The sequence below is a fragment of the Elephantulus edwardii genome, unplaced genomic scaffold (assembly GCF_000299155.1).
Source record: "Elephantulus edwardii isolate Elephantulus edwardi_28Jun2011 unplaced genomic scaffold, EleEdw1.0 scaffold00026, whole genome shotgun sequence".
In the NCBI taxonomy this organism is placed as follows: Eukaryota; Metazoa; Chordata; class Mammalia; order Macroscelidea; family Macroscelididae; genus Elephantulus; species Elephantulus edwardii.
This window is the reverse complement of record NW_006399776.1, coordinates 4,998,189-5,010,629: the sequence shown is the minus strand read 5'-3', so window position 1 is coordinate 5,010,629 and position 12,441 is coordinate 4,998,189. Positions and strand designations below refer to the sequence as shown.

General features: G+C 42.9%; 1 protein-coding gene across 1 annotated transcript in view; it reads right to left on the bottom strand.

Annotated features, from left to right (window-relative positions):
• The window catches only part of EHD4 (EH-domain containing 4), a 114,046-nt gene that overhangs the window by 8,060 nt on the left and 93,545 nt on the right, over positions 1–12,441 (bottom strand). The window contains exon 5 of the mRNA XM_006882983.1: positions 7,925–8,089. Coding sequence (XP_006883045.1) covers positions 7,925–8,089 — 165 coding nt within the window. The remainder of the gene's footprint in view (positions 1–7,924; positions 8,090–12,441) is intronic.

Genomic DNA, 12,441 nt, shown 5'->3' with positions numbered 1-12,441 from the left:
AAAAAAGAAACAAAAAAAATTGCCAAAAAGGAAAAAAAAAAGAAACATGTTGATTGCTATAGAGTCGAGCACAATTCATTGCGACCCTATGAACAAAAGACCTGAAGCCTTTCTATAACTATTGTCATTTCTCAAAATTCATAGTTTCTAGAGGCATGGTTTTTAGGAAGTGGATGTCACTTCTGCTTCAAAACATGCCTTAAATTGGAAGCTCACCAAACACTGTCCACTGTGGGTAACTGTTACGGCATTTGACATCCCAATGGCATAAGGTTCAGCATCACAGCAACCTCAGGCTATCTCAGTACAGTAAAATGGCAGAAGAGTCCTGTACCATTTAGAAGAATGTTCTTCCAAAATATAGTAACAACCGACTTTTAAGTACAAAGGCCCTCCACAAGGTCTTGTTGACTCTAAACAAGAGGCTTAAATAAAAAGAAACCAATATAATATGTTGTTGTTAAGTGCCATCAAGTCACCTGTGACCCATAGCGACCCTATGTACAGCAGCTCTGAACCCTGCCCTGCTCTGAGCCAGTCCCAAAACACCAACCCAATTGCCCAGTTACTGTATCAATCCATCTCATCTGGGGTCTTTATCTCCTCTGCTGTCCCTCTATCCTTCCAACATAATGTCCTTCTCCAAGGATCAGTCTCTTCTGGCCATATGCCCAAAGTATGTGAGACAGAACTTCAAAATCCTAGCCTCCAAGGAAGACTTGGTTTCACCCTCTCCAAGACAGACCTATTTATTTTCTTGGAAGTCCATGGTATGTATGTTCAAGACTCTTCTCCAGTACCACAACTCGAAGGCATTGTTTCTTCTTCTGTCATCCTTAGTCACTGTCCAGCTCTCTGAAGCATAACAAGTAATTGCAAAGATCATGGCCTGGATTAGATGCACCTTAGTCTCCAGGCTGACATCGCTGCTCGTCAGCACTCTGGAGAGGTCATTACATGATTTAAAATTAAGAAAGAAGTGCATTAGGGTTGTATCCTCTCTCCATATCTATTTAATCTCTATGCTGAGTAAATTATTTGAGAAGCTGGTCTCTATGTGGCACTAGGAATGGAGGAAGACACATCAATAATCTACATTACGCAGATGACACAACCTTTGTTAGGAGTGAGGAGGACTTGAAGAAATTGCTGCAGAAGATAAAAGACTACAGCCTTTAATACGGATTACATCTCAACATCAAGAAAATAAAAATTCTCACAACATCACTATAGATGAAGATGGAATCTATCAATGACTTCATCTCACTTGGATCCACAAATAAATACACTTGGTACCAGCAGTAAGGAGATCAGGAGACATACCATACTGGGAAAGTCTGCAGTCAGGGACCTCTCCAAATTATTGAGGAGCAGTGGTATCAGTTTGGAGACTAAGGTGTGCCAGATTCAGGCTATGATCTTTTCAATCACCTGTTATGCACCTGAGAAATAGACAATGAATAAAGATGACAGAAGAAGAACTGATGCCTTTCAATTGTGGTGGTGGAGAGAGTACTGAATATCTCATGGACTGCCAAAAGAACAAGTAGATATGTTTTGGAGAAGGTGTGGCCAGAGTGCTCCTTGGAGGCAAAGAAATAAAGCTTTGCATCACATACTTTGGACATGTTGCTAGGAGAGGCTATCCCTTGGAAAGGGACATTTTGCTTGGAAAGGTGGAGTGCCAGCGAAAGAGGGGAAGATCCTCAACTGCAGCAATGGACTCAAATATGTCAGGGATGATGAGGATGTCACAATACAGGACAGGGTTCAGTCTGCTGTTCATAGGGCCACTGTGAGTTGTACTTGATAGTACCTAACAACAACAAGAAGACATCATCTACCCCCCAAGAAGTTTGGAATACAACTATCTGGCCACTTGACAAGAAAAAGATCTATATTTGTTGCTATAACCAAAAAAGGTAATCCAAAAGAAATAATTGAATATCACATGCAAGTAAAATCTTGCTTAAGAGAATTTAAAAACAGTTAGAACAGTACATCAACAGAGAACTGTCAGAAATTCAAGCCAGATTTAGAAGAGGCTGGGGTAGCAAGGTCATCATTGTTAATGTCAGATGGATCTTGGCTGAAAGCATAGAACGCCAAGAGGATGTCAATTTGTATTTCATTGACAATGCAAAGTGGATCATAACAAATTATGGCTAATATTGAGAAGAACATGAATCCCAGAGCATTTAATTGTGCTCAGGAAAAATCTATACTTAGACTAAGAAGCTGTTGTGTAAAACAGAACAACTGCATGGTTTAAAATCAAGCAAGGTATGCATCAGGGCTGTACCTTTCTCCATATTTATTTAATCTGTATGCTGAGCAAATCATTTGGTAGACTGGACTTTAATGTAGCATCAGGATTGGAGAAAGACCCATCAACAACCTGTGTTATGCAGATTATACAACCTTTCTTGCTGACAGTGAGGAGGACCTCAGATACTTACTGCAGAAGAACAAAGACACAGCCTTAAACATGAACCACATATCAACATAAAAAAAAAAGAAAGAAAACAAAAATCTCCACCACTGGGCCAAAAGGCAGCTTTATGATAGGTGGAGAAAAGATTGGAGGTAATCAATGATTTCATCTTGCTTTTACCCAAAATCAATACCCTTGGTACCAGGAGTTAAGAAATCAAAAGATGTGTTGCACTTCTTCAAGGTGTTAAGGAACAATGATGCCCGTTTAAGACTAAGGTGGTCTTTCAATTATTTGCTATGTATCTGAAAGTTGGACAATGACTAAGGATGACAGAATAATAATGCATGCCTTTGAGTTGTTGCATTGGAGAACAGTACTGAATAACCTATGGGCTGCCAGAAGAACAAAAAAGTATGCCCTTGAGAGAGTACAACCAGGGTACTTCTTAGAGGCAAAGATTGTGAAGCTTTATCACACATTAATTTGGGCTTGCCATTAGAAGGAACTAGTCCTTGGAAAAGGACACTGTGCTTGGAAAGGTGGAGGGGCCAGCGAAAGAAAGGAAGTCTCTCAATTGAGACAGACTGACAGACACAGTGACTGTAGCCACAGGCTGCAGAGATGTTGAGAATGATATGTATGGTATGAATGATAGGGGAGCATTCAGATTCATTGCACATAGAGTCGCTAGGAGCTGTAGTCACTTCAACAGCATCTAACAATAGCAACAACAAGAAGGAAATGCAAAGGCCAGTTTGCAGCCCACAGTCAGCTCTCGCCCACTCATTGACTAAGTTGCCAGAAGCAGTTTTCAAATCAGCCCAGATACAGCACAGATAGGGATGGCTCTGCTGCCCTCTGCTGTTGGACTGCTGACAACATGGCAACTATGGTCCTCAAACGCTCGGAGTAAGAAGAACAGTGAGTCAGTTCAACGTCTAGTTCACTAGAAACAGGGTGGTGTTTCCGGCACTCTCCTTCTGTGGCACTGACACATTCCTGTGGCAAACCCGATTTCTGATTTCCCCCAAAGGGTGCAGCTCAGACTTAGGCCTCTCTCAGCCTGGGCAGAAGCCTTCAAAATACATGTTTGATTCTTATTATAGCTTCCTCTCTTGAACTAACTATAACTTGAATCACCACTGACTGATTCAGCCCAGGAGAGAACATGGAGAACAGAAACTTCAACATGCAAAGATCTTAACACATTCACCTCTTGTTTACATCCCCTGCTGCTGTCCCAGACACAGACCTCATGAGGCTAGAAAGGGTATCAGATTCTCACAGTAGAGACTAGTTCACCCACCTGGTGTTCTCAGCAACTAGCCTGACATATCAGAGAGCAGTGAGTCAAGGTAGTGTTACGGCTCCAGGCCTGCTTCATTCCCCAAGGATTCTCTAAAAACTAGGCATTGTTTGCCTTCCATGGTAAATCACTATTGGATTTCTAATTTCCAGGGGAAGATACTCACTGACCTAAATATGACATGGACTATATAAAAACCCCTAAACTGCATGGGAGGAGATTCCCCATCTTTCTCCCTTGGAGCTGCTGGGTGGATTCAAACCAGTCACCTTTAGATTAACAGCACACTCCACACACTTACATCACCAGAGCGCCCGGATACGAACTAGAGTAGCTTATTGACCATTCAGCATTTAACGAGCTTCCTAGATGCTGGGGCATGAGCAGGACAACTTCATGGAATTTGAGCCTTAGGAGGGGAGAGACACTAAACAGCAGTACCCAAAGTTAATGAATTACATTGCTGCACAACAGCGCTCCTGTTGTGACAAGGAGCATATGTCTCCATTTTGCTGCCAAAGTTTCATTGCAAATGACAGAAGAACAAAGATTAAACAGAGTACAAGCTCCTCATGCTTAAATTTGGCCATTTTGTTCGTTGATCTATTCCAGGAACCTGGAACAGAGGCCTTTGAGCTGTGGTGTTGGAGAAGAGTACTGAATATCCCACAGACTTCCAAGAGAATAAACTGATATGTCTTAGAGAAAGAGAAGCCAGAATGCTCCTTGAAATCAAAGATGACTGAGCTTTGTCTCATACACTTTGGACATATTGTTAGGAGAGGCTACTCTGTGGAAAGGGACATCATGCGTGGAAAAGTGGAGGGTCAGCAAAAGAGAGGAAGACCCTCAACCAGGTGGACTGACACAGTGATGTCAGAAGTGAGGAAGATGGTGCAGGATAGGACAGGGAGGATTGCTATGAGTCGTTCTCAACTCAATGACACACAGCAATAACAACAGAACAGTGCGCGGCCATCAACTTCTTGAATGAATGAATAGATGCAGACAGAAGAATGGAGCAATCTCAGGTGGGGCTCTTCATTCCCAGTCCTGGGCACTCAAGTGTCAGTGGAGGTGCTAAGGTCTCTGCTATGGGATCTGACCCCAGGAGTTCAAGCTCTTCTCCTATCTTCCACCTAAATGGGCATTGGCTGGTCCTGAGATCCTGACTCGACCTCATGCCAAAGGATCATTATTGTGTTAACTGATGTTTCACATTTACAACAATAATAAAAGATCTACCTATTTTATGCATTAATGATACACACGTGATAGGGACACTGAGGTACAAGGCAAGAGCAACTGTGTGTGATGGTTGAGGTTACGAGTCAACTTTGCTGGACCACTTCTTTGTTTGGCAGCTATGTATGATGTGGTCATTTTCTATTTTGTCATCAGTGTGGTCATTCTCCAGTTTTGCATAACAGCTTAGTCTCTGGAGCCTGACCATGGCAGTACAGAGTGGGTGTAGTCATGATCCATGTTGTCTAAAAGAGTAAGTAGAACACTTTCTGCCTGAAAGTCCGGTCACTGTTATTGGACCTAACCCAAGGGTGTGCAGGGAGCCCACTGCAGGAGACTGCATAGTTAGTCCTCAAACTGGCCACCTCCATGACCAGGCACACAACCACCATCGCCACCATGACCATGAAGATACTCATTCATTCTCAGAGTGCAGGGATATCTATTTCATTTCTGGAAGAGACAGGGGATTCGGTATGTATTTTTAAGATGGTCACATAGTTGTAGACAATCACACGACTGGATGCACCCACTCTTGACCCAGCTGTAAAAAGCTGTCATCCAGGTGTTAGGAGATGCTACCCCTCTGTTCATGTGTGAATGTCACAATAAAATTTTACAATATATAAAGTTTACATTAAAAAAGAAACAGCTGAGGGAGTTCTCGTGGCCTAGTGGCAAGAAGCTGCACTGCAAGCCCAGAGGTGAGCGGTTTGAATCCACCAGATGCTCTGCTGGAGAAGGAGGGGCAATCTCCTCCTGTACCAGTCAGATCTGATTCGATGGCGCGCGCGCGCACACACACACACACACACACACACACACACACACACACACACCCCAAACAGCTCGGAGCCAAAGCCTCCCCTCCTGCCCTTCTATGTGTCTGTCGTCTTTCCTTCACCTGCATCCTCCTTTTCCTTTCCTGCTGGCATTGTAGGTTAAGCAGGGACTGCTAACTAAGAGTTAGTGCAGCACCCTGAGGAAGAAAGCTGAGACTGTGCTTTAAAGACCCACAGGCTCGGAAGCCTCAGGGGCCAATCTCATTCTGTCTTATAAGGTTAGTAACAGTTGGAATTGACTCAGTGGCTAGGTTGGTTAGTTATGGTCCCCTTCTTCTCCCCTTCAGAGGTGACAGGAGCACTCTGGCCTCAGTTGTGTCTTTCTCTGAAGTTCAGGAAAAGATAGCAGTTGGTGGTCTTCAGGTTGAAGCTGACACAGAGATAGACGCTGCTTGGTCTACCTGGTATTTTTTTTTAAAAATTGAGCTCAAATTAGAAGACTATGTGTTTTTTTAACTGACAAGGCCAGTTTCTGTTTTCCCTGGAACAATCCAGGTCTATGTCCCACAAGGCAATGATTCTGTGGCTGGTCTCGAGTCCGCACTGCACCTCCTAACCTGCTCCCTCCTACGTGCTCGCTCCAAACCCTCCCTGCACCTGCAGAGCTGCTCTCCTCCATGTAGAGACTGATTTCTTGGAACCCACATCTCTAGCAAATGTGGGGAACCACAGGTAGCCAGAGCAATGGGGCTTCTGCACACTTGGCCTGCCTCCTTCATTTACATCCTCTGCTGACTTTGCATGCCCTCCTTTGAAGAGGATGGTGGCTTCCAATCAGACAGATTTTTAGACAAAAAAGTGGCCAAGCTGGCTCTTAGAGAACCATCTGCACAGATGGACTGGCCTCGCTTAAATGATCTGGTCAACAGTGACACAGTCATGACACCTTCATGGCAGGGTAGTGGACACACTTGGCCAGGCCAGATGGCTGAAGTCAGCAGCCACCTGGGTTCAACTGAGGATGTCCAGAGACATCTGCAGAGATCCTGAAATCAGATTCATGGCTCTGACCTTTAAACAAAAATTTTATGAGCTCCAGATGAAGTCCAGCTGCACGCAGAGACTCTTAGCCTTTGACTGGACCTTGCGTCTATAGCAGCAAGGCCAGCTGTGCTCACAATCCTAGCAGGGCAGAGCCTGAGCTGGAGGAGGATGGTGCAGGTGACCTATACAGGTCACTTCTGCTCAGATTTCTATTAGGTTCTGGGATTCTAATAAGCAGGTATCATCTCAACATCAAAACCACCTCCCTGAACACAGTCTACAAGGACTGCTCATTCAACTTCCCCCACACCCCAGCTAGCTTATTTTACTTGTGGTTGTATATCTCTTTTGTTTAGAAGTGTTATTTATTTTTAGTGAATGAATATATAACCAAAGGCCCACCATTTCAACAACATCTACTTGTACAATTCAGGGACATTGATAATATTCTTCACATTATACTACCATCCCAACACTACTTTTCCAAAACTTTTTTGAAATAAGTAATCCTAATACTACTATCTTAAATTCACCAGCTCCCTTAAACTTTATATCCATGGGGTTGCCATTTTGACCACACACAGATAATTTTTTAAAACAGTACAAATTCAAAGCAGACATAATTTACTAATTAAGCTAAATTGTGTTCTGGTTCAAAGAAGATTTCAGGGACTCATTTTGTTTAAAGACCATTTCAGAGCAATAATTTCAAGGTTACATCCAACATCAATGGCTCCAGAAAGTCTCGATTCCATTGGGAATTACAAAGTCCAGTTTGCATTTTCTCCTCTTTTGGTCAGCACTGTTTTATACAATCTCTGAACACACATTCAGTAATAGTAGCCAGGTACCATCTAATGCTGGGAAGAGTTGTTCATGGAGACAACCAGACACACACTGGATTTCTGTTTATGTTTGTTTTATGCCTCCTTTGTTTAAAAAAGTTTGGAAGGCAGGTAAGCGTGTTTTATTCACAGAAGTGTATTTTCATAGGCCACCATTAGAAAGATAGATTTATTGTATTCTCCTTGATCAATCAATGGGCCAGATAATTTAGCCCTGTCACTTCCCTCCCTTCTTGTCCCCTGACATTGTAATGGGTTCCAGTACCTGCATGGCTTTGACTTCGGGGAAGTCTCCCGCAGAAATCTGGTACTCCCGCTGCAGTTGAATGTAGATTTCTGGTAACCTGCTGATAAGCTCCCTCTTCTTGTTTTCCTTTCCAAACACACTTGGCATCTCCTTCTTTAGGTAACTGATGATGTAGGCATGTACCTGAAGGGGCACATGACAGATGAGAACAGGCACTTGCAACTGTATCAGACACGAAACAAGCAAAGGTTTCTCGCATGCACGCTAACATTGACAGGTGACCACACAGGACCATGATTCTCAAGGCCCTCAGAAATTCTCTAGTGAAAATTTATTCCCTATGTTGTTCATTCCAGCCCACAGTAAGAACTGCCCAAATGTCTGTAGTATAAAAGTTCTTGTGTGGTACAAACAGAATGCACTCTGCTGAGAACCAAAAGGTTGGCAGTTTGAACCTGCCTGGGGGTAATGCAAGAAGAAAAAAAGCTGGTGATCTGCTTCATAAAGATTATATCCAAGAAAATCCTATGGAGTAGTTCTACTCTAACACACTTGGTGTCCTAAGTCATCAGTAACTAAACTAAAATCAGCCACTAATAGTTATGATGTAACAATCTTAACTATAATGAGCATAACTCAACTTGGCAAGCTATCAGTTTTAGGCAATAACTATTAGGCAGCTTAGAGGATAAGGAGTTGCACTGTCAACTCAAAGGCAAGTGGTTCGTGTCCACCAGCTGTACCGCAGGAGACAGATGGGCACTTCCCTCCTGTGTAATTTACAGCCTCTGAAAACCTGTTGGAGGTGAGTTATGAGTCCATTCCAACTTGCGGGCACACAACAACAACAATAACAACAACAACAACTACTAACTAACCGGGACTAGGTGTTTCTAAAAACTGTTGTGATGGTGTTCCACCCCAGCTTGAAGTTCTTTTAGAAATTTTCAGCCTCTGGCTATAGTTCAGAAATACTTGACGGGCTATCTGGTTGTCTACACAGGGAGTGAGGGGTACCAGTAGGGTCTAGGAAGAAGAGATGGTAAGTCTGTGCTTAATTACCATCCTAAGAGAAGATGACACTAGAGTTGGGACTAGTGTCCATGAGCCCAGGAAGCAAAGTTAGAGGCTGAAATAAATGCTGATTGATCTACATGGAACTCCATGCCTGTGAATAAAGAGATGAGAATTTCCATAACCACCCTGTGGATAGTTTACATTCTATGGTCTTTGCAGGTGGCACCGTTATTTCTGCATAGGACTAGTGGTGAGACCATGCGGGGAGGGCAGGTGTTTCGTCTGGCAGAGGGGAACCCCAGCATGTTGGTGACCTAGGGGGTAGAAGAAAGAAACTGCTACCTATAATGTGTGTGTAGAAAAAAGAGAAAGAATGAATGAGTGAATGAATGAATATGAATCTTGCCAGGAGGGCTGTCTGAACTTGTTACCCTCTTTCTTAACATTTCCACTTCTCTACTGATTTTCCCCTTTAGTATATTTAGGAATGCTCATTAACAACACTCTCTTTGTTTATCTTGAATACTACAGAACAACTGAGAAGCCAAGTAAATAACTAAAATAAGAAAGGAAATAAAACAGAGCAATGATTACAAAAAGAAAATGACTATATAGCTATGGAAAACCCTGTTAGAGAACAGACTTGTACTATGACCGTGGAGAAGGGAAGAAATGAAATAGAGGAGGCAAAGGAACACATTGTACAGCTCCGTGGATGGCGGAGCCAAAGATATTCACTAAGATCTGAGTAAAAAGAAGTGTATAAATGAAAAAACACACATGATTTCCCATCAATGCAAAGGCCACTTTACAAAAAACCTGCAACATCACACTGGCAGGCTACTGCTAAGAGTATAGACTTGGAGAGATAAACCAAATCTGTCTGTCACAAATCTATGTAATTTAAAATATTTACAAGATTCTCTGAGACAACCAGAGAAACACAATGCTTTGGAACACTGCATTTAGAATTCGAGGCTTTCTGCCACAAGATAACCAGTCGTAAAATGGGCACAGGATACGAACAGACACTTCACCAAAGAGGACATTCAGATGGTGAACAAAGACAAGAAGAAATGTTCAAAATTCCTAGTTCTTAGAAAGATGCAAATCAAAACAACTATGAGATATCATCTCACCCCAATAACAATAGCAAAATTCAACATAGCAGCAAACAACAGATGCTGGCGAGGTTGTAGAGAAACTGGAACCCTTATTCACATTTGGTGGGAGTGTAAAATGGTGCAACAACTCTGGAAAGCAGGATGGCGCTTTCTCAAAAAGTTGGAAATAGTAATACCATTTGACCCAACAATTCCACTACTGAGAATATACCCTAAAGAAACCATAACCACCACCCAAGCAGATATATCCACAGCCATGTTTATTGCTGTTTGTTCACAATAGCAAAGAACTGGAAACAACCCAAGTGCCCATCAACAAATGAATGGGTAGAAAAGCTGTCATATATTCACAATGGACTTTTATGCAGCACTGAATAACAAGGAACTCATGAAATATTATACAAAATGGGTGACCCTGGAGGACATTATGCTGAGTGAAATATCAGTTACAAAAGTACAAATAGTGCATAATGCCATTGTTATAAAACAGGACAGACATGGGGGTTAGGGAGAAACTAAGAAAAGAGGGGGTAAATAATGTACACAGCACTGAAACAGATGAGGGAGAGAACTGTATAAAGGGCATATATGATTAGGTATTACTGGCATGACAGGAGTCCAGAATAAGAGCTGCATAGAAAAGTGGTCTGGAGAGGGGGTGGGGTGTGTGTGCAAACAGGACTCTGTAACAATGAATGAATGTTTTTCCCCAAAGAAAAAAGCAAACTGGAGGGGGGCAGGGAGGAAAATGTGCAACAATGATTGAATGGAAATCCAAGTTCTTTATAAACTTTCATTAAAATATCAATAAAAATACTGTATATACAGCAAATATATATGTAACAACCATTAGCCACTTGACACAAGATTATTTTCACCAAATTAGAGGCTTTAAATGGAATTCCTGAGGATATGATGGATAAATGGTAAGACTAGAAATTTCCTTGCCTTGGACGGGTCTGGAGTGGGAGGGCTGGGCCCTGAAGACCACTGAAGGGCTCGGCATGGTGGCCACACTCAGATGGGGAGAATCAGCTGCTTACTAGACATCCTTACGACATTTTCTCAGCCTTGGTCCTTCTGGACCACTGCCTGTGAATGAATACTGTCCCGTGTGGCCCTTGTCTGGAGCTAGCCCCAACTAAAACAGAAAGGCCCACAGCTGCTCAGTCTCTCAGCTGAAGCAGCTGAAAACTCCTGCAGGCCTCCTGAGACCACTGTGTTGCCCATCAGGTCAACGGTACCTCAGAACTTCCAGATCTCTGCTCAGAGAAGGCTCCCTCCCCACTTCTCCATCTAGCTGACTGCCATCCAGCACCCTAGGATAGGTACCCCACACGGGAACACCACCTGGTGGACAGAAGCATGACCTAGCTGGACTGAACTGCAGGTGAGATATACCTGCCATCACCCTTCTCCCTCCTACACCTCATGGTGTTTTCTGGGTGATGACTGAGGTGGCTGGACAATGAGCCACCTCAGACATGAGGCCATCAGTACACTGACACGCTCGCTGTGTGTAAACCTCCTGCTAGGCTTCAATTCCTCCCTTTCTCCACCTGCCTGGCACTGCCTAAACCATGACCCTCAGAAGACCTGCTCATGCTTGTGGCTATGCTCTGCCTCAATCACCACTTCCAGGCTGTCCCAGCTCCCTCCTCCTGTCCTAAGACAATAACCTCAGGTCAGACTCCATGCACAGCTTCTGCCTTTAAGAAAAGTAACTTCTGACTCATAGACTCGTGGAGCATTGAACCTGGCAGAGACCTCATTAATCTAATTTAAGATTCCAGGAAGTTCTCTGACTTACTCTAGGTAAGATAGCCAGCCAGGTGTTGTGGAGTGGGCACTAGTGTTCCACCATCTCATCCTGTCCCCATATAATTGCTTTCTATGAATAGGAGTTAAAAATCGTACTACAACTGTTGAAAATCTAAAATTTCAAAAGAGCTATGTTCTAGAGAACAATATTGAGTCCTTATGGCACAGTAGTTAAAATGGTTGGCAGATAAAAGAAAGATCAGCAGTTCGAACCCACCACAGAAAACCACTAAGAAGGAAGATGTGGCAATTGTTTCAGTAAAATGAATGGATTCCACAGCATTTTTTCCCTTCCTTAAGAGATAACTGACAATGAATAAGACAATGAACCTGGTTTAACTCACAAGTGAATGACAGTGATCTTTGGAGGCTTCTGAACCTTCTTATCATGCCCAATTTCTCCACTCACTTGTATACAATTAGAAAAGCCCGACAACATCCAATAGCAAACAAACTTTAAAAACAAAACCCAACAGTGAAGTGGGGGAACGACAGCCTTTTTAACAAATGGTGTTGGCAAAATTGGAAAAATATCTGCAAAAGACTCAAGCAAGACCCACACCTCACTCCATA